Raw genomic sequence first — 22,173 nt, forward strand, 5'->3', positions numbered from 1 at the left:
CTCTCTCCGGCGGCGCAGAATCAGACGCCGCCATTAACCCCGCTCGTGGCGGTCAGATGCATTATTTCACTATTGAATCTGTTCCAACTATCGCATCCGAAGCCGTGCGCTGGGTGCGTTCGCGTTGATACCCATCGGCAACGCGCGGTGGGATTAAGATCGACATTTGTTGCGGACCTTTGAAAAAGCGGCAGAGGACTATCAGGGCAGCGACACACCCCCGCCTCGGCTCGCTGTGGTACGGTCCGTCGCCCTGCAGCGCGGGAGCGGAAAGCGTGCGGCATTACGGGAAGAGCTCCGTGCGCCGCAGGTAAACACACCCCCGCGCCAGCCACCCGTGCGCTTTAAATGAATTAAAGTTGGCGTTTATTTGTCGTGAGGCTGCGTTCACGCCGAGTCGAGGGCGAATCCCCCGAAAACAAGGCGGCTTGCGAGGGGCTGCGACGCTAGCCCGGCGGTCCGTCAGCAACCCGCGTGAAATGACGACGCCGCTGGTAATTAGCTTCGCGTTTTCCGCGTTTCCGTCGGCCCTCGCACGCAGCGCGCTCTTCGGTTCCTTCCGTTCCTCCGTTCGGGGGCGCCGGTTGCGATTGTGTCCGGATAATTCCTTCGTCGTTTCCGAAAGAAGTGCCCGCTCCCTCCGGTGGAACTTTGTGGCGGCGGCGGTTAGGGGGAGGGGAGGAGGGGAGGGCTGTCGCAAACACACCCACTAGAGTCTGTCTGTCTGGATCTATGAACCTTCTCCTTGACCGTTTCATAGCGGTTTAATATCAATCTGTTTATTTATTTTCCCCCCTCAAGGTGCCAAAGCTTTTATCATGGCTCGAGATTTTAAACCCGGGGATCTGATCTTTGCCAAGATGAAGGGCTATCCCCACTGGCCTGCCAGAGTGAGTTGTTGCTGCTGTCAAACGACTCTTTGCCCTTTGTTCTTCTGTTTATATTCCTCTGTTTTCTTTATTATCTTCTGTCTGGCAGATTGATGAAGTGCCCGACGGCGCTGTAAAACCCTCCAACATCAAGTTTCCTATATTTTTCTTTGGGACCCATGAAACGCAAGTATTGGATTATAACACACTGGCCTTGTGGTTTTGTTTTGTTTTTTTTCGCCTTCGTGGGATCTGTTGGGCTTTCACATTCGATTCTCTCTGCCCAAAACAAGAACCAAACAGTGTGGTTCAAGCTAAATGCCCGGGGGCCTGTACGACTTATAAGTAAATCTGAAAATGAACAGGTGACGACCGCATTTCGGACGTCACACAAGCTCTAACGCATCCACGATATTCTCTCCATCAGTGCGTTCCTTGGTCCAAAAGACATATTTCCTTACCTGTCCAACAAAGAGAAGTATGCCAAGCCCAACAAGCGGAAGGGCTTCAATGAAGGTCTGTGGGAGATCGAGAACAATCCCAAGGTTGAGCTCACAGCACCCAAGGTACAGCTTTCTCAAAATAACACCATTTTCACCCCAATATGAGCACGCCTGTACGTTATTCCCAAGGATGTTAAGGCACATAATTATAAACTCTACATACATTTATTGTGTTTATTTTTTTTTATCTTTGCACATTACCATTGCAAACAGTTACCACGGCATCCTCCTATTAGCGCATATACTTCTTTACTTCTTCCCAAATGTGTTTGTTTGTTTAAAGCCAACCCCTCTAGACACGATGATGGAGAAGGATTCGGACAGCGGTCCAGAAGGTGAAGAAGGTGTGGATGATATAAAGATGAAATTCAAAGTAAGCTTCCGCGACTCGTTCACACACACATATATTTACACAGATTTCCGTGTTTCCTGCTGTGAGACGTGGCTAATTCTTTGCACTAATTTTGTCCGCTTGAGTCTCTTCCTTTGCTAACTTTGTCTAATGTGCCTCGCATCTCTGTTTCATGCTAAATCACCACATTGGTGTATCATGTAGTTCACAGTCTGGATATTTGGCTCCGTCACATCCAACGAGGTGGAACTTAAGTATACAGAGGCTTTAGAAGGAGCTTAGGGACAACCCCTGACTCTTAATTTACTCTCGTATTTCTCTTTGAAAACCTGTTTAACTCCCTCCCAATGCCCTACGTCCTATGCTATGTCTTGGGTACATTCAGGTTCCGGGAAGTGAGGATGGACAGGAGGGTGAGAATGAGGACGAGCGGGAGGGTTCTGTGGAGGCCTCTGAACAGGGCCCTCAGAGCCAGGATGTACGTACTGATGGGATGTCATAAGAGGTGTAGGTCGTTCTAGGTGCACACGGCTTCCAGGGCTTTTAGTTGGTTGGTTTGATTTTGGTGGGTATCTAGCTCTACGCAGTGTCACCGGCTAATATTGGTGCTTTATGTTTTTGATTTTTTATTGATTTATTTTATTTTATTTTATTTTTTTCCTGGGGCTGGTGCGACCGCAAATTAATTAAGGGAAGATGTGTACTTTTGGTATTTATGTGATGAACAAAAACATTAAATTCCTGTGTTGTGAATAGCACCAGCAACAACAGTACTCTTAACAGATTACTGGTAAGAATAGATTGTGTTGATGTTGCTCAAACAAAGAGAAAATCGTCATGTTTATGTGCACATTTTAGCTTTGCATGTTTGAAAACCAAAGCTTCCATGGCTCCATTTCACAACTCTTGAAACTAACTCAACATGTTTAGTTGCTTTGCCTTGCTTCCCCATCCACTTGGTGGGGAGGCCCCATCCACTTGTTAAAATAACTATTAACAGTGTGTCTATTAATACAGGTACTCCTCACTTAACGACCTACCTGTTTAATGACCGTTTGGACTTACTCTCTACTTGCTCTCTGACCAGGCGGTTTTGTGCGTTGTGTACAATACCGCGATGTGCCTGCTATATACACTATATACATTATATATACTATATACACTGTATACATCTCATCTCATCACCGGTCTCAGTCTCGTTCCCGCACTCTGTCAGTATTCACTTCACTAGCGTTCCCAATGGCCACACCCCCTTACCGTGAAATAACACGTGTCCTTACCGACCTATTCACTTAACGACCTGGTCCTAGGAACAGAACCCGGTCGTTAAATGAGCGGTACCTGTAGTGTGTTTGTGGTGACCCTTTACTATCAGTTTTTGTGCCATTTAAATTCTGCATGGCTGTATTTGAGCTTCCAGAGAAAGGTACGTTTTATCTTTTACTTAAGTGAATGTAGTGAAGTAAATACAGTATATTAGGTAAACACTCTCTGCTGCCCAAACGAGTGAACATGCTTATGTTTTTACACCTTTGGCCAAATCAAATAAATTATCAAGGGCCCTTGATTTAATCAAAAGTCATTCAGAAATGGCACAAATAATCTCAACATTTTTCACGTTGAAATTAGCCTTTTTGGCCAATAAACTGGCGTTAGCCACAGTTAACACTCTTCAGTTGATCAGTGTATTGCATTGGTTGCTATGCAGTTTTAATCCACTAGATGGTGCTAAAACATCAGGTGTAGAGGGTCTTTTCTAAAGGAAGGGAAGTGTGATTTTGTCTACTCATACCTTGGCATTTCCCTGCATAACACAATAAAGGTTTAGCAAGTGAGCACACAGCCCAAAACTGTGGTGGCTGATGGCTAATGGCATCACAACACAAGCTATGTCGTGTTTTAGGACTCTGCGCAAAAGGAAACGGACGATGCTAAACCAAAAAGAGGGAGGAAGAAAAAGGTGAGTCATGTCTGATAATGGAATAATAGTAATTACTTCTCTTGCACATCTTTGTAAAATTATAGAAATTAAACATTTTGGAGCTCAATTATAAATGTTCAAATGTAATGTATAATTATTCCAATTCAAGTCATGTAAGCATTACATAAATCAAAGTAAATACAATCATTTACATTTTTATTTTATGCATTTTGCAGGGTGACGCTGAGCAGGACTCTGATAAAGAGGAATCCCCCTCTAGCCCCACGAGCCCTTCAGGTGAACCACACAATAACACTACTGCCCTTCAGTTGTTTTGTTTTTGAATGGAATAAAGCAAAAGCTAATGTTGTTTCTATGCATGATGTGCACAAAGCTTGTGTGGGAGAGTGGGAAAGACAAATGCAATTATGGGGAAATATTAATTCCACGTGAATGTCCAGTCTGATGAGAGGTGTGTTATGTCCATGTATGTGCGTGTTACCAGGTGGAGAAGGCCCCAAACGCAGAGGCAGGAAGCCCAAAGCCGAAAAGACGCTACAACAGCAAGACCCTCAAGGCTCTGGCAGTGAAATGTAACTAACTATTTTTGTAAATACATGTGAATTGGTCTATATAGATAAATATTAGGGGTGACATTGTCAATTGATTGTCAAAAATGGTATTTCAGTTATTGAATAATAAATTTAGTGGTGTATATTAGCATTTTTCATTTCAACCAAAGTTTGAATTCTCATCTTTATGTCACATATAGAAGGAAAAGTTGTTTAAGACTGCTGAGTAAAAATATTAAGCTATTTACCGAAATGTTGTGTCCAATTAGACATATTTTCCCATGATTGTATGGTGTAATGTAATTGTACAGATTAGTTAAATAAAGTAATTGATTCATTCGTTAATCAACAATGAAAATTGTCATAAAACGGCATATTAATATTGAATTATTACATAGTGATATTAATACATATTTTAATACCTTTCAGGGACTCTGCTGAGTCGGACAGAAAGAGGAAGAGGGCAGCAGAGGACAAATCCAAGGGTGCGGAGGAGGAGAAGAGGAAGAAGAAGGATGAGGGCAAAGTGAAGGAGGCAGACGGGAAGGAGCCAGAAGCGAAGAGGAAGAGACAGGCCAAGGAAGACGGCTCCTCTGGCTCAGAGGACGAGGCAGGTGTCCAGTCCATGCAATGAAAATACTGGATTCATCACTGGATTGCTGGGAAATATAAAATGTCACACTTCTATACAGTATGTTGTAGGAAGAGCCTCTCAAGTCTTGTCATATTCCTTCCATTACTTTTATAAAACGGACCTCTTCAGTTTGGGGTCATTGTGGCATAATGGTTCACAAATTTAAAAAAAAATGTAATCTGTTAGTGACATCTAACGTGCTTCGATGTGTCCAAAACACGGAAAATTAAGTGGCTTTTCATGAATATCGAACATTTCATATAGTTTCTGGTATATTTTCTATTTTGCATTAAGGATCTGACTGACAACGTATAGCCTACAGTCATCTAGAAATCAAGTACTGAAACATTTAATTGAAAATCGATCAAATCAAAAACCTTTCTAAAATTCTTTTTTTTTTCATGTGCATTTTTTTTGTAACGAGCAGAAAAGCAGGGGCCGAAAGAGACAGCAAAACTCGATGGAAACAGAAAAGGAATCGCGGCGACGAAAAGCAGATGAATTCCGGGAGTAAGCATACACATAAGCTGACATGCATCTTCAAAATGATCACTGATTTCCTTAACTTCTCTAAAATTCTCTTGATTCTACCAATCAGACGAACAACAAACTTCTCCAACAATCAGACAATGTTTTGTTTTCCATAAAAAATGATGTGCAACATGCCTATGTCTGTCGGCGGCATCTTGAAAACTCATAAAATGTATATTTTTAATGCTTTTTTTTTTTAATTATTATTTTTTATTTTTTATTTTTTGGAAGGAAACAAGGTGTCTGTAGTTGTAGAGTCTAGTTGAGTAGTCTTAAATTTGATTTTATTAATTTCAACGTCAACATTTTGTCTGGTTCATACATATATTTATCTTTTTGTAAAAATCTGTCAAGTTCTTCTGCATCAGTCAACATTTCTGATGTTATAAAACCCTAATCCTAACCTAATACTTACCCTCATACTAAATGTATTGTACTTACCTTTATATATGACCACAATAACATAACACCTTGTTATTCAGGAATACTTTATTGAATAAAATAAAAATGTCTTTTAAAAAGGTCCTAAAAGGTATCTCAGTTTAACTGCCTGGTACTTGTAGAGACCTTGGGAAAATAAAGAATTATTATAAACTGGAGCACGTCATAACATTAGCTGTTATGGATGTAACGGTATATCGTTTTAAGGTATACCGCGGTATCGAGCAACCACGGTTCTGAATCGTAGGCCTTTCCCTGTAACACCGTGCCCATTGTATACATTTGTATTGCAAAACTGAAGATGTAAACTTTAATTCACACTCACCTTAGCACAGGCGTTCCGCCATCATTGTTTACAATGGCAGAACTGCTTTACGCCATTTTTATTTATTTTTTGTTACGGTACTTTATGTTACCTGCGCGCATGGGGGCAAGTGTAAACAAACATGGCGGAACAGGGCTTCTGGAAATTGCTCATTGGCTGGATTTACAGCATTCGCCTGTCTGCTACCACGCAGATGCAACATGAGGTGAATTAAAGTTTAATTATCTTAAACTTTTCAAATAAGTCGGATTTTGATATATATGTTCTTTTTTTGCCTCTCCTGTGAATTTGAGAGCCCCGACAAGCGCCTTCCCGTGCTGTGCCCCGTCAGAGACTTTACTATGTGTTCTTTTTTTAATATAAACTTTTTATGAATTGAATATACAGAAAACGAAGAGGGGAAATGAATACCTAACATAACAGATTTCTAACTGATTATCTCTCTAAGACAAATCAAGGATGATGGAAAGAAAGTTGAGGAGAAGAAAGGAGACAAGAGAAAAGGTAAGCCATCAATTTCACATTAGACAACGGAACAGTGTCCGCGGGTCCTTATGTGTGATGTTTCATGGGTGTTTTTCTAGGTTTTACACATTACCATTTTGAGGCAAGTTTCCAATACAAATCCTCAAAAGCTTTCTTTGTGCTAAAGGAAACTATTGCCCAACAGATGTCTGTTGATCCACTTGAAATAGGTCCACCACCAAACTTCTGCTGTATAATATTGAGATAATTGAACTCCAGTTAAAGGGGACCTATAATGCTCCCATTTACGCCTTTTAGTTATTATAGGTCTCTGAGGTCCCCAAAAACATATTTTTTGAATTTTGTTTACTGAAAATATCACTCATATTATGCATTCTAACATACCTCTATACCATCCTGTTCCAAAACGGGCTGTTTTTTGTGGGAGGAGCCTCCCTCCCGAGGCCCTGAGTTCCGTGAGCCAATGGGGTTTAAACATGACTTCTGGGTTGTGTTTTATTTACTCTGTAACTTTCACTGATTTAACCTCATCAGTCCACCAAAATCTGGTTCTGAACAATTTTGAGGTGAGAAATAAGCAATCCAGTTGTGGAATTTTCACTCATATTAGATCTACAAGCCCTCTTTTGAAGTTAGTTCCGACTTTCGTTGCCCTGCTCCAAGTTTGTGGGAGACGCAGACACCGCACCCGGACTCTCAGGCGCGGGGATTTTCCGTTTCATGGAAACGTCGAAAAAGTAAAAAAATGTACATCTATACATACATATATACATCTTCAATAAAAACACACTATTTTTATTGGTTTTGTTTGGAGAAAGGCACAGCAGATCACATACCGCAGCCTACGGTCTGCCTACGGTCTACCTACGCATACTTTTTTTTTTTTTAGAAGGAAAGAAGCACACAGCAGAATTATTTCTTTAAATACTTACATTTCCATCGTCTGCTACTTCACGGACAGTTGGTATTAATTCCTCTTTCTTTTAAAATATTTGTTTGTCGGGTTACGCAGATTGAGGGCAGTTCTAATTAGAATGAAGCCCTCGCTGATGTCGATCAGGCCAGCGAAGCTGAACGGCTTGCTTTAGGAAATGTTCACAAAAAACTGACTGGGTTGTCTAATGTCACAGTTTGTGTGTTAGTAAGCCCATCTGAGAACCAAACGTATGTAAAAGGGAGTTTTTCACAATAGGTCCCCTTTAAGGTCAACCTAGATAAAAAACCATCTCTACATTTTCAAAATGCAGATCAAACATTTTTCCAATCATCAGATGACAGTCATTACCATAAAAATCCATTATCCATAACGCAGGCACAATCGCTCAGTTCTGTCTGGTCCTTGGTGTCTTTTTGAGAAAGAGCAACAAACATGTCTGGGGTGAAATTTTTAAAAAGTAGTTTAGTCGTTCCTCGGCATTGTGAATTGTTTGCTTTTTGCTCTGCAGAGTGACGTCACTTGTCAAATCTAACATCTACCAATGGTGATTTTTCTAATCCTGATATACATGAATTCTAGTTTGATAACAGCCAGTAGACCCCAAATCATTCATTTGATTACTCTTCTTTATAGGTCTGTTGAACCTTGTGTGGTCTGAGCAACAAATCAATCAGAAATCAATGCCATTAACAACATTTTGAGGGTCGCGTATTTTCCGTCCTATATCTTGTGATTCCGTGCATTCTGTTGACATCAGCAAGAGTAAAATGACAATTGTGACCTCAGTCGTAAATAAGATCTTGATTTGTCTCTTTTGGTCACAGAAATATCAACCGAATCAAAACTTCAAAGGTTGCATGGCGAAATTAGAATTTCCCTGAAAATTGACAGCCCAGTAAGTTTTAGTAAGATTTATCTTTTACAATAAGTTAAATGTCGAGACACTTGAATTTCCAACACTTGGAATTCTGACACTCCCTCTGGTCCTCACCTCTTTCCCCTCGATAGGATGTGAAAAAGTGCCTGGATGCTTTGGATGAGATTGGCACCCTCCAAGTTACTACACAGCATCTGCAGAAACACAGCGAGCTCATTGCCACGCTCAAGAAGGTAAACTGGGGACCTGAACCCACAATAAAAAATAAAAAAAGAGTGTAAAGTTGAGCTGCAATTTAATGGATAGGTTTGCTATTTTTCAACAGTGGTCTTTTTTAAACGTTGGCTTCCATCATTCATAACTGTTTGTAGCGCAACCTCGCTGAGCGCTTTGCTACTGAGAAACTTACCACTCTGCTGCAGCTTCTCACTGTGCTTAAATGCCGTCCAATGGGGCAAACGATTAAGCCTTAAAAAATCTGACATTTCATCAAACATCATTTCATTTAAAAAAATGTTCATTTTATCCTTTTTTTTTTTTTTTTTTTTTTTTATCCTTTTGCACTTCCTTTTGGCTACATCCACGCTAATGTAACAGGCTGGAAACAGGAAGTTGCTCTGCTTCCTACTGACAACCTATTGCAGCCAATGTCACACTCTGGATGTACTGCGGCAATTGCAAAAAGAAGTTCTGAATAAAATGAAATATTACTGTTTCATGTATTTTATCAATGTTGAAAAAATACACTTAGAAACCCGTGACTATAATGTGAATTTCTGACATGACTACATGGTTTTTTAAGACCTTTGCCGAATTGGACTGCATTCAAGCACAGTGAGAAGCTGCAGGACAGCAGTAAGTTTCTCAATTGAAAGGTCCTTCGGCGAGGTGATAGAATAAATGATGAGAACCAACATTTTAATCATTTCTGCTTTGGGAAAAATTGAAAACTATCTTTAAAGAATTGCAGAAGACATAGAATAAAGCTGCTAAACACTGTATATCTGAATACTGCATCCGGGGATCTCAGTTGGTAAGAGCCGTTTTTATCCCCCGGTGATATACAGTAACTGCTCTTAGTGGAGTGAAACTAATCTGTGACGGAAGATGCCCTTTTAATTATTTTGGACAGCGATGTCTCCTAATGATGCCACTGTGATCTCAGTTGTTTTATAACCGAAGGATTTGTGTGATTCGCTTGTTCAGATCCGCAGATTCAAGGCCAGTCAGGACATCATGGACAAGGCCACCATGCTGTACAACAAGTTCAAGAGCATGTTTCTGGTGGGGGAGGGGGACCTGGTGCTCAGCCAGGTGCTCAACAAGTCTCTGGCCGAGCAGCGGCAGTACGAGGAGGCCAAGAAAGGAGCCATTAAAAGAAACGAACAGGCCAGGGAGCAGAACGCAGGTATCCTCCTCCGCCCACTCCGTCAAGTCGTCAAAGATATGTGTTAAAAAAAAAAAAACAAGAAAACTTCATACAAGTCTAAATGATGCATGTCTGGTATGCATGTCTGGGGATGGTAGCTCAGGAGGTAGAGCTGGTGGTCTAGTGATCTAAAGGTTGCTGGTTCGATCCCAGGCTCCTCCTGCTAGCATGCTGTAGTGTCCTTGAGCAAGACACTTAACCCCTAATTGCTCCTGATGGCTGCGTCCGTCGGTGTTTGAACAATTGTAAGTCGCTTTGGATAAAAGCGTCTGATAAATGACTAAATGTAATGTAATGTCTGTGTGCAAGTCCCTCCGACACCGCCCCAAACCGGTCTCCAAATGGGAGGAGCGTCTCCGCTCCCCGCCGCCGAAGGAGCGGCATCGGGCGCTGCCAGGGCGCGGGCATTGAGCAGCATGGATACTCCATGCTGCTTCTGACACTACTGACGCTACTTCTCACACCCCTTTTTCTGGCGTGTTGGTGAAGTCACTTGTGATATACCAGGGGGAAAAAAGAGAGGCATACTCATCTACTGGCAATGGGAAAGGCGTCAATCTCCTATTTTTAGCGGGTTTACCCGTGTTAAAAAAAAAAAAAAAAAATGGGTATACCTGTTAATTTAGGTATAAGAAACATATTGTGTCCCAGACTGCAACCTATCACTCCCTTATCATCCCACGAATAGAACTGGACAGAAAACCATGAAAATAACTTGCTGTTTGCATTTTTTGCGTCATAGTAGATAAATGAAGAATGTTTTACGTACAAAGTTTCTCCAACAGTTCTACTCTGCATGTGAATGAGGATATTGCATCGACTGTCTCTGAAACCAGACTGAGCGCCCTCAATACAATGCACAAAGTATGGAATGCAGGAAGGAGGGCTGTGGTCAGTGGTTTGTTACGATTTACAACTCCCTGAGAATGAATGGCTGAAGGTGATCGACTGCATCCAAGTAGAGTTTAAGTAAAAAAAAAAAAAAAAAAAATTTAAAACATCTAGCAATCATATGGGTGACTTTTAAAGGACATCATAGAGCCATTCATTAATGTCATAAGGTCTGATGTTAGCCCAGCAAGTCAGTCAGAGCGGGTTAGTCACAGGAAACAAAAGAAGCGATAGACCGGAGCTCAGTCCCGCAAGTCACTTTCCGAGCCGCTACGGGGATATCATACGATCACTGCGGTGGCTCCGCACGTAGAGCCAGCGTGGTCAGGAGGCCTCCGCCACTTCCTCCCTCGCTGTACTCAACTGTATTTCTTATGACCTACAGTACGTGTCAATGAGCACTCCTGTTGTAGTGAACGGCATGTCGAACGGCCGGAAAATCCCAATCGTCTGCGTGAGGTCTGGGCCCAAACATGTGTCATCACATGGCCCTGTGAATACTCCTCATGTCTGTTTTTTTTTTTTGTTTCTTACCGGTGTGTGTGTGTGTGTGTGTGTGTGTGTGTGTGTGTGTGTGTGTGTGTGTGTGTGTGTGTGTGTGTGTGTGTGTGTGTGTGTGTGTGTGTGTGTGTGTGTGTGTGGTGAAGATAACAAGATCACGAATGGGGATTTCAACCCCGGGGAGAACAAGGACCCCGAGAAGGAAAGGGCGCCAGACGACGCCACTTCAGGAAACAGTGTCAGGTAAAAGGACACGCGCGCGCGCACACGGCCCACTGGCCTCCGATCCTACACAAGCTGTGGTCGTGCAGCACTCCATGTTTATTCTCAGAACTTACTACACCCATGTAAAATGATCACCAGTCCATTGTTGCTGAAAAATTACTAACTGTGCAAAGCTATTAACCCCCCCCCCCCTCCCCTCTTTCAATGCAGCGCTGCCAATGTCCTGGAAGAGTCCACCTGAACCCCACGAGGGAACGTTCTGTTTATCTGTTTTTAACGCTTTGCATAGATGACTTTAAAACTACCACACGACCAAACTGAGGTTCATCCAAAAAGGTGGACGTTAAAACCTTTAAGTTCCTATTACACTTCAACATTTTAGACTTGCTTTTTACTTCAATTGCTTGGCATTGGTACCCCATGGAAAATGAAGTGTTCAAATGGAAATTCAACACATTGATTATCAGATGTACCCTGAAACCTTAAGCGCCTACTTCACTGTGTGAGTCCTCACCTGATCCGCTTAGTCGTTATAAAGTAGGATGTATTCACTTTTGTTCTGCCATTAAGACTTTGACATGTTAGTTTTGTCAGATTTTAGGCTCGTTTCTGCTCCGATGTACATTTCAATTACACAGAGAGGAAGTCTGTGAGGCCAAAGTTTATTTTGCCCAGATGTGCTTTATTCAACCAATATTGTATTTGTCCTCCCCCCCCCCTTCTCTAACAGCTGTAAATAAGAATATTTTTCTGTCTGTCTTAAAACATTAATAAAGCATTGGCTTTCTAAAACGTCCCTTTCAGTCCGGTGTTTCCGTTTGTCGACACAGAATAGTCTTGCAATTTATTAAGAAACTCATTTATTCGGTTGTGTTGAAAAAGTTGACGAAGCAAACAGAACTGTACAGCCATTGACAAACTTAAATCTTTCCAAAACAAATTGGATGACACTCAGTGTTTTCAAAAAACTTCACCTCTACAACAGTGAATAAGTAGAACAAATGTGTAGAAAACATTTCACGTCCCACATTGCGGCAGGTGGACGTATCTTAAATCAAACTATTGCATAGCAACAAACTGGCTCCTCTCTGGACGGGGTTCAGTTGAAGGCTCCGGGGTCGACGTAGGGGTAGGCCAGGAAGTCTCCCAGCTTCTTTCCCGCGGCGTCGTAGTGGAGCATCCGGAAGCACTTGTTACAGAAGAGGCAGGGGTCGCTCGGGGCCAAGTGGTCGTTGACGGTCAGCCACCTGGACGGATCGGGGAAAGCGTTACAGCTCGGACGCGACGGGGCTGCGGGTGGTCGCGGCGCGGCCTTCCACTAACCTGCCGATGTAGACGTGGCAGACGGCGCAGCGCCGCGTGGTGATCCTGTGCTTGTGGGTGAGGAGCGGGTAGAGCTTCATGTCCAGGCAGTCGCTCTTGTGGGACAATCTGAAAATGTGTTTATGACCAAACAGAGGCATTGTGACAAAGTGGTTTGTGGTTAAACATCTATTTGAATAAATTAAAAAAAAAAAAAAAAAAAAAAAGGAGGGCAGTTTTTAATCTCAGAAGTCAAATAATAAAATATATATTTTTGTATTGTTTTTTGCTGGTGGGAGTGAATACGGTGTGTGATATGAAATATAAACACAATCATTGTTTAGTTATCATTGACTGTCTTCCATCTTATGTTCAAGGACTTCTGAAGAAACAACTTTGCAGTCGCTCCGCTCGTCACTTCAGCTTTGTGTGCGGTCCATTCAACGCGGGGGATTTATTATGTTTTCCGATTATTCATTATTTCTGGGGCTGTACCGGACTCAGAATTTTGTCAGTCCAATCGGATTTGGCAATCAACGCGAATACTGGACTATTTGGCGGGAGGGGGAAACACTTCCTCTGTGCCCCGTCCTTCCAAATTAAAAACAGCTTAAAACGCAGTGTTTTTAGTCGTTTTGTTTGGGGGTGTGGCTGTCTGTGAGTCACACATACAAATAGATTTGACATAAACATGGTTACATAAAGACCACCATGCTTACCTCACATCCGTGATGATGATAAGGTGTTCACAGTCGCCCTGATGACAGTAGAGGTAGGGGAAACCCACTTTCACTTTCAAATCTACGAGCTTGGTCTCCTCCATCCTGGCCTGCTGGTAGGAGGGGAAGTTGTGGCTGTTGGCCCACTGTATGGTGGTCCTACACAGCGTGACACCATGGGAGCCATTTTAACTTCCGTGTGAATGAATGACGCTTGGAAAAAAAACATTTTTTGAATTCAAAACAATACGGTGTTAAAACATGTTGAACATTAGATCACAAACGTTCTGTGTGACTTTTTTTGGGGGGAATTTGGCTTAATGTAACAGTGCTGCCTTGTGATCCAAAGGGCAGTGTTCATCTTCTTAATGGGATGTGAAATGATGACTGTTGCGACCGGATCGCCTTGGTTTGACATTTAAGGAGATGAATAGAGCACTAATCATGCGCGTACACTTTTCTGTCTTAACTACTTATTGGTGATATTTTGAATTAAAAATGTTCAATTCGAGATAAGGTTGCTAATGGCTTTATTCAATGGAGTGGAATTTGTGAAATGCGGGTGAGACAAATCCCATGTTCTGCTAACATAAGGGCTAACCTCCCACCTCCAGGCTCATTACGAACAAACCTTCCTGTATAAGTCCCAGTGCAAGGTCTCCTATTAATAGTTACTTTACTAGGCTGGGTGAGTTACACACACACATACTGCAGGATTGATGAAGCACAATGTTCTGAAAGTAGTGGAATTTATGCTCCCCATTTGTGGAAACTAGGACTAGCATCCCTACTCGGTCCAACTGAAAAGGACAAATTTATTTAAAGGATCCCGTTCCGCCTTTTGACTAATTTTGTCACTAGTGTCACCGGCAAGAAAGCAGCTAATTAAATATCAAACAAAAAGACAGTTATGAGAAACTAATATTGAAAAATAAATGGAAATGGCTAAACAAACTTAAAAGACGTACACAAGATGTCGAGACAGGTTGACAGTCTTATGTATGCAGACAGTTATAACAGCAAAAATGTATTTCATTCATTTGCTATGTATGTATGTGGAAAACTGGATGGTTGCTCCCTCAAGGTATTTCATTTTACGCTTGGAAATGGTATTTGGAACAAAATGTTATCAATAATATCTCAATGCACAGATACTATAACCCTGTACTATACTGCACCAGCCCCTCTTTCCTGTTTGATAAAATGCCAAATCTGGCCTCTATTTGCTATGTCTAGAATACATTGTTTTAACTGAATGAGTATTTTATTATGAACTAGGGTGGTACGTTAATAACAGTGAAAATGGTGAAAACTGTCAAATAAATGTTCATATCAAAAGCACTTGCAACCAATGATTTGATCGTAAAGACAATCTCACATGCTGATGTCCTGACACTCGGGGGACCGCATGTCGTTATAGAAAACCCCCTCGAAAAAGAAGAAGGCCGACTTGTAGTGATCCTAAAACAGAGCGGGTAAAATACACTTCAAGAAAAGCAGGCATCACACTGATAACAAACAGTTACATTTGACAGTACAGTGGCACCTCGACTTACGACCGCATCTACTTACGACTAATCTGAGATACGAGCAGCGATAGTCGCGAAAATTTGTATCGACTTGCGACCGACTGCTCCAAGATACGACCGTGGAAATTTGGAGTTGGCGCATCGGCGGCCAGTCAGCAGTCAGTCAGCGGGCGACCTACATTGTGTGTGCACGTAGTTTGTGGCTTATCCATATTTCTTTCATATTTACTGTGTTTGTGCTGTGTGTTTTGTTTATCTTCACCCTTCATGATTTCATCATTTATATGAGGGAAAAATTGCTTCGACATACGACTGTTTTAACATACGACCGTTCTTATAGAAGGAATTACAGTCGTAAGTCGAGGTACCACTGTACTGTAAAACAGTATCTCCTTCCTGTGTACAATCTCCCACTCTGGAGCATATTGGGTCACGGTTCTGAGAAAGCCTGAGGATTTCTCTGATACAAGAAGTTCTTGCTTACGAATAAAGGCCTTATTATCAGCCCAGGCCTCATTAATCTGTTGGTTCCCATCATTAAAAACTCGACGGCACAACCCTGGTCAACGCTTTGCCACCGAGAACAGGCCGCTCTGCTGCAGCTTCTTGCTGCGCTTAAATGCAGTCCAGCGGGGCAAGCATTTAAGACCGTAACATTAAGGCTCCCTTCTTTTGAAGCCAGTATAATAAGGCCTGGGGTGAAAAAAAAATAAATAATGGCAACCCTCTTCTTTAACCTCACGGATAAAACCCAAATCATATGAATAAGTTATGAACTTGAACGTATGCAATTCACAAATTGAGTGGGTTTTCTTTCATTTTGAGGGGGTACCGAATGGTCCAAAAACACATGGACTGCTTAGAAACGTGATCCTTTGTCATCACCTTGCTGATGAAATCCGGAGCGATGTCAGGTGTGTTGCTGAACTCTCCGCATGCCTGCAAGTCGCTGACGCAGCAGATTCCGTCCCTCAGATCGGTCAGCGTGTGGGAGCCAGTCATCAGCAGCGTCATGTGGGGTCGGACATATTTAAACTGTAGAAGATGGGGGGGACAAAAATAGGAACCATCTTTGTGAATGGGAAGCTGTACTGCGGCTGTCGGCCGTAGTCTAGTGTCTAACGGGGGAGGAAGAAAAACAACAACAAAAAAAAAAAAGGGAGCGGGGGAGGGGGTCTGGATTTACCCTCTCAAAAACGGCGGGATAGTAGATGTTGATGCTGAGAATGACCTCGCCTTCGGGAACCATGTTCACGTCTTCTTTTGCTTTCCTCCCGACGGTCAGTCTCTCCTGGAAACCGAAGAGAGAACCGATCTTAAAATGAGTCAAGGTCACATGTGTTTATTCATGTCTGATATTGCCAAAGTCTCTTATTTGTGATTGACAGGGATAAAGCCTATCAAAGGCACATCAGTATCCTTTATTCTACCTATATCACAGGGGTAACAATATTTGTTAATGATTATCACCTGTGATAAGTAATAACGAAAAGAGGTTGATATTTGGACTACATGGAATCATTATGCCATTTGACTTGCAGAGGAATCAAAATAACCATTAAGAAAACCATTGTTCTGTCTATGGAAGCGTCTTGCATTCAAATTTCTAGTTTAAATGTAATTTACAAAAGGGAAATGCAATCTCGTTTTTGTCTTGCAGATTTTGTCTCAAAATAAATTCTGAATCCTTCGAATCCATTTTGCAAATGCTGATTCCAGTTGGAGGAAATGACATCCTGAAGCTACTGTCGAGACGGGGTGTACACACGCACCATTTCTTCAGCGTAGAGGTCGTGTCGGCCGATTTTATTGATTTTAAGGTCGAGTTTGTAGTCTTGCCTCCTTTTCCGTTGTCTGTTGGGAGATGTCACAGTTGTGATTCGTGGCCGCGCCGTAACATTTACTTGCAGCGTGTTAGCGATGTATTCGAGTTGAACCGGGGACGTACATGAGTGTTTGGAGAGTGGAGTCCGGGGGCACCTTCACCGTGTCGGGGGGCTGATCCACAGGGTGGCAGCGGAGGGAGTCCACGCTTCAATCGACAACATTTGAATTACTTAGGGTTCAAATTACTTAGGGTTCACACTCAAGAAATCTTTTCACAGGAAATTTCGCCTGCTGTCACTTGCCCCACCCCAGCCCCTCACACGGGTCTTTCTTGTCGTTTCTACCGATTAGACCTCTTCTTAGGGGAGAGCGCGTGTGTGTGTGTGTGTGTGTGTGTGTGTGTGTGTGTGTCGCGATCCCTCATCCCGATACTCCTTCAATATCCCAGGGGTTGACATTAGGTTTCAGTGGCTCAGATGTTTAACTTGCCCGATAGCCCAACTTACTTGTCCGAAATCGAAAATGTAGGTCTATTGAAAAAAATGAATAAAACCAACGGGAATTTGGACATTATAATTTAATAACATACAAAACATACAAATTATATGTAACAATTATAATAAAGAGCGGGCAAGCCCGGGGCGAATGGAAAACATGTCATGACTGAGGCGCCTCTCGCGTCTGTGGGGATGGGGGTTTTACATGTTGCTTGTTGATTGGACGAACGAGCAACAGGCGTACAGCCACCCTGGTCCCTGGCCCAATTACCCAGACCCCAAGACAGGTGTGGCTGCTAAAACCACACCACAAGTCTACATCCCCTCCACCCGACTCTGAAACAGGGTTCCCATGCCTAAACATAATAAAACACGGCATTGGCTCAGTGTCTGACGGAGTTTTTTAAATAATTCAACCTTTAAGCTTTCTGCAAGCAATACAGTTAAAATTATGTGAATAAACATTTCTAAGAGTGTCAACACTTAAAAAAAAAAAAAAAAAAGTTTATTTAAATAATCTATTTAAAAACAATGTATTCTCCATAAACAGCATCGCGTTCCATTTAACATTATAATCTTATTTTTATCACAATCCAAATCATAACCACAATCAGGGCTCCAGACTACGACCATTAAGTCGCATTTTGCAACCATTTTTTGGAGACAGCGCTTCTAAATTTTATAACTAGGAGCACCAGTGTGACTTGCAAATATGCCTAGATAGATAGATAGGTAGAGATCTAGAAAGAGATATATTTATTCATTTATTATCAGCGTATATCATGTGAAACAATAGGAGGGAGCGAGAATTGGTGTGTGCGAGTGAGATATACCCGTGCACCAAAAACCCAGTAACAACCGCTAACATCTGGTATTTGTCACCAGTGTGAAAGGGGAAAAACCTGGGTTTTAGTCCCTGGTCCACGGGACCCGGGTCTTAATCGGCTCCACCTCCGATTGGCGCTGATGTAAACCCGACACCTGGGTCAACCCGCTAATTTTGGCCCCTTTACCGGTTGCAATGCGATGCGCGTTGCCATGATGCCGCAGGACTCCGAGCCACTCACGCACCACCCCTTACACCGGTCTCTCAAACTCAAAATACCTTTTCCAAGTTTTATGTCATTGTTTAGTTTGCTGTTTCCTATACTGTTTTGTTCCCAATGACACTGGAATCGTGACACGCCCCTTTTCCGATGTGTTAGTGACGTTGAACGTGACCAAAAAAAAAAAACAAAAAAAAAAACCTAGGTGAACCCGCTAATTTTGGTGTAAAAAGGGTAATAGAGAGATGTCACTGACTGCCACACCGGGCTGACCCCTGAAAGTGGACGAGTCGAACCATCAGTAGGAAACCTGTCAGTCGACTGAGATTCAAGTCGAGCATTGTTTTTATTACAGTCAGTGTGCATTACAATAACTCCACACGGCTCTCTGTGCGCCCCAATCTCTGGCCCTGTTCCTCTAAATAAAACAACTAAAAACAGTGTGGGGGCTAAGATGGAGGATTTGGGCATGACTCGTTAGGGATGGGTATACTTAAGACTTAAACGGTACCACTACTCTTACGATACTTGAGCGTTTTGGGTTTTTTTGGGTTTTTTTTTTTTTTTTTAACTCGATTTCTGTTAAAGCACTAGTTCGTGACTTTTTCCCTTTGAAATAAAACAGTACAATTTCATTTCTGTAAGTTGTCTATTTATTACCAAGGCATTCATCAGTAATACAGTTAAGATGGAAAAAAATATGAGTGTGTTGTGTTGCATGTTGATTTCAGTGGTGCTCCTTAAATTTTCAGTAGGGAGCTACCAGTGGAGAAAGTTTGTCTGGAGCCCTGATAATGTTAACCACTCTTCTGGAGTGCAGAGCAAGGTTTTGGTGAGCAGGCATAGGGGGAACAGAGAAGCAGGGAGTCAGATTTAAGATGAATTTGTCAGTCGTGCTGATTGACGGGGCTCAGCGGGTGGACATGCTGCTCCACTTGGCTCGAGCGATATCCAAAATGTTAAATCCCGATGGAGTTCCGCCCAAATACATACACAATAATAATAATATTGCGATTCCCGGAGAAACGGTGACCCTTGATGCCGGATCACTGGCAACGGATCGCTTTATGCCACTCCAACGAATGCCGAGTTCAGACTACGTGTTTCTGGCCTGATTTTCCACTCGCTGACAGGTTTTTGGAGATCGCCGAGCCCCAGATCGGAGACAAATCCTAGCGCGCTCCCGTTAGCGGCGTGTGGTATGAACTGTTCACAACGCGATCCGACTGCTCGCAGATGCCGGCGAGTGACGCAACAAGCTACAGCCAATGAGAGCAGACACTGGGTTGGCCGGGTTCAAGAAGGAGAGACGGAAGCCAGAAACACAACATACCTTTTTTATTTTTCCTTCTATAGGTTTTTAATAGATTTCAAATTTTAATTCTGCTTTCATTCTGTTTTTTTACAGTGATCAAGAATCGAATAAAAATAATAACAATCCTGCCCCCCGCGTGTTATCGCGTCATTTCCGTTTTTCGTCACAAAATGTAGTTTGAGGACGCGAGAGACTCGTCGGGGATTCCTACTGGCGAAAGATCATATGATGTGCGAGCCCCTGTCCCGATCAGTCATGTAGTGTGAAACCACAAGACGGCAAGATTCCTGATCACAAGACAGAAAGTTGTGTAGTGTGAACAGTGCAGCGATCTGACGACTATGAAAGTAGTGTAGTGTGCCCGTGGAATGAGGTGCTTGTGGAAAGGACCTCCCCTTCACCACACGACTGGTGACCAAGCAAGCGCGACTGATGAAATATATGAGTAGAAAGAAAAAATATATATATTTATATTTCCTTATTTCTGGATTCTCTGTGTGAGAAATACAAGATGTGGTGTGAGAACTGGTTGATATGCGGTATGAGTCTCACGGTCAAAGCGTGAGACTTGGCAGCTCTCTACAACAATTGCAAAATATATTTTTTATATAATATAATTTTAGTAATGCAAATAATGCAACCTGGAGTCGCCACTTAATCACCGGACCATGCGCGCCACCACTTCCAAATCCTTCATCTGCTTCCTCGCTGTTGCGCGCTTACGTCCACATACATCCTCTTTGCGGACGAGCTTTGATACCGTGAAAATATTGCATACGGCGGCAAATGCCGCGATCTTCGATATCATCGAACGTCGGCCCAAGCCTAGCGGGGGGGCGCGCGCAGCCTGTTTGAGCTGTATCGCCCGGTTTATATACGTCCACAAGCTGCTGTCCTCTGCTCTGCCATCTCACGTGGCGTAACATAAAATATCATTTTATTGAGTCGGAGCACAAACTTCGAGCAGGCCCCGACTCAGCCCTCGGCCGTGCCGCTATACAGTACGCAGTTTAACGTTAGATAAAATGTTTTCTTTACTTTCCCCCGGCAAGCAGACAGGTGTAAATGTTGAGCCCTACATCCCCACAACAAAAATGTAGGCCCTGTTCCCCCAACCATATAACCCCCTCCCCCGGGGGAAGCCTTAGTTAATGCTGGGCCGCTGTGTATACCACTGCCACCGACCGGACACCACACAACCGTATCCATGTTGTGGGTGTTTCTGGTGGAACACAATAAAGGGAATAGAGCAGAGGGGAACCTGAGGCAGGGGGGTGGGGGGTGGTGGACTGTCTGACACCTTGTCGATGTCCAAAATTCTGACCTTCTGCCTAAATGGTGTAAGTTTAGAGCCGCATGCCTCTTATTTATGTTCAAACGGACATGTACTGAAACCTGACTGTGGCGCGCAGCTGAGGAGACATCTGACCAGCCACCAGGAAAAAAATAAAAAAATGCTGTCAGTGGTTCGAAATATTTGTGGCGAGCGATGCAGAAACAGGATTCCTCAGAGGTGGACCCTGAAAGGGAAGCCCGGGTGAATAGGCGTGTGTTAGGTATAAGTGTGCGCCATTGTTTCTCCTCGGCCTCCTACTTGTCTGCAGTGTTAATAAAAAAAAAAAAAAAAAAAAAAAGGTGTTTTTGAAGTTTATTCCTTGGTTTTCCTCATCCTCTCTCTTAATTTGTTAAGTGTTGTTTTCCCCACCTCGGGCTCCCAGAGAAACGCATTTATTGATTGATTTTGAACAACAAACGTCAGGGTACTTTGGAGAATTGGATTTATTTGAGTCACACTGAACGAGGGTCGCCAAAGTCCATATTCACAGTCGCCATATTCCGCGACTGATAAACGACGTCTCCCCGGGGGGGGGGGGGGGAGTGGACGCCGCCGCGGGAATAACGGCCGGAGTCGGCGTCGCTTTACCTGCAGATGGCTTTCAGCTCGCCCATGGTCTCGTCGGTCAGCCCCATCTCTTTCGCGAACTCCGCCTCAAAGCCCTCGTCGTCCGCTTCGTACGAGTAATCGGCCGGTCTCAGTCGCTTTAACCACAGCTCCCTAAACGCTCCGATGTGAAAGGCTTTCGTGTTCACGTCTACGTACTCGTAGTCTGGGATGTTCGCCTCGCTCTCCGTGTGCGAAGCGCAGGTCGCCATCTTTCTTTTTTTTTTTCTTTCCCTTTTCCTTTTTCCCCCCGTGACGCGCTAGGGATCATGGGAGATGTTGTTTTGTTTGTTTGTTTTTGACGGCGGTGAACGCTGATTGGCTTACGGATAATGCGGGGTTTAAAGGGGAAGGTGTTGATTTAAAACACCCGCCGTCACTTATTCGGCGTATAAAGGAGAGGCGGCCCGGTCATTCTGCTTGAAGAGGACCCAGCCAGGCGTTTTGATTTCATTTATTTCATTTCATTTAATTTCATTTAATTTAAATGTTGCTATCCTGA

General features: G+C 43.0%; 2 protein-coding genes across 4 annotated transcripts; one reads left to right on the plus strand and one right to left on the minus strand.

The window, feature by feature from the left end:
- Positions 1 to 162: 162 nt before the first annotated feature.
- On the plus strand, positions 163 to 12,270 carry psip1a (PC4 and SFRS1 interacting protein 1a). Of its 3 annotated transcripts, XM_079998637.1 has the most exons (17): positions 163 to 310; positions 802 to 890; positions 979 to 1,055; positions 1,297 to 1,435; positions 1,656 to 1,745; positions 2,110 to 2,202; positions 3,628 to 3,684; positions 3,882 to 3,942; positions 4,151 to 4,238; positions 4,647 to 4,827; positions 5,279 to 5,361; positions 6,597 to 6,652; positions 8,396 to 8,466; positions 8,580 to 8,681; positions 9,655 to 9,856; positions 11,416 to 11,512; positions 11,705 to 12,270. In XM_079998637.1, the coding sequence occupies exons 2-17, from the start codon at positions 819 to 821 to the stop codon at positions 11,733 to 11,735; spliced, it is 1,500 nt and encodes a 499-aa protein (XP_079854763.1). In that variant the 5' UTR covers positions 163 to 310; positions 802 to 818; the 3' UTR covers positions 11,736 to 12,270. The 3 variants fall into 3 exon arrangements, with proteins under 3 accessions (XP_079854763.1, XP_079854764.1, XP_079854765.1); XM_079998638.1 differs by lacking the exon at positions 2,110 to 2,202 and having other exon boundaries at positions 11,705 to 12,269; XM_079998639.1 differs by lacking the exons at positions 9,655 to 9,856; positions 11,416 to 11,512; positions 11,705 to 12,270 and adding an exon at positions 9,251 to 9,297.
- Positions 12,271 to 12,319: 49 nt separating this feature from the next.
- On the minus strand, positions 12,320 to 21,888 carry snapc3 (small nuclear RNA activating complex, polypeptide 3). Its single transcript, XM_079998641.1, has 9 exons — positions 21,654 to 21,888; positions 16,993 to 17,076; positions 16,817 to 16,898; positions 16,231 to 16,335; positions 15,930 to 16,079; positions 14,894 to 14,976; positions 13,516 to 13,674; positions 12,818 to 12,925; positions 12,320 to 12,741 (listed from the first exon to the last, which is right to left on the minus strand). The coding sequence occupies exons 1-9, from the start codon at positions 21,881 to 21,883 to the stop codon at positions 12,594 to 12,596; spliced, it is 1,149 nt and encodes a 382-aa protein (XP_079854767.1). The 5' UTR covers positions 21,884 to 21,888; the 3' UTR covers positions 12,320 to 12,593.
- Between the last annotated feature and the right edge of the window lie 285 nt (positions 21,889 to 22,173).

This window comes from Zeus faber, assembly GCF_960531495.2.
Source record: "Zeus faber genome assembly, chromosome: 4".
NCBI classification, from domain to species: Eukaryota; Metazoa; Chordata; class Actinopteri; order Zeiformes; family Zeidae; genus Zeus; species Zeus faber.

What these genes read in the sequence shown, in the direction of transcription:
- snapc3 (XM_079998641.1), bottom strand. Translation starts at nt 21,883, where the DNA reads ATGGCGACCTGCGCTTCGCACACGGAGAGCGAGGCGAACATCCCAGAC. An exon ending in CTCCGGATTTCATCAGCAAG is followed by an intron (nt 14,977 to 15,929) that starts GTGATGACAAAG and finishes GCTCTGTTTTAG; the next exon opens with GATCACTACAAGTCGGCCTT. An exon ending in GAGTGTCAGGACATCAGCAT is followed by an intron (nt 13,675 to 14,893) that starts GTGAGATTGTCT and finishes CACGCTGTGTAG; the next exon opens with GACCACCATACAGTGGGCCA.
- psip1a (XM_079998637.1), top strand. Translation starts at nt 819, where the DNA reads ATGGCTCGAGATTTTAAACCCGGGGATCTGATCTTTGCCAAGATGAAG. An exon ending in AAAGCAGATGAATTCCGGGA is followed by an intron (nt 5,362 to 6,596) that starts GTAAGCATACAC and finishes TATCTCTCTAAG; the next exon opens with ACAAATCAAGGATGATGGAA. An exon ending in CCCTGAAAATTGACAGCCCA is followed by an intron (nt 8,467 to 8,579) that starts GTAAGTTTTAGT and finishes TCCCCTCGATAG; the next exon opens with GATGTGAAAAAGTGCCTGGA.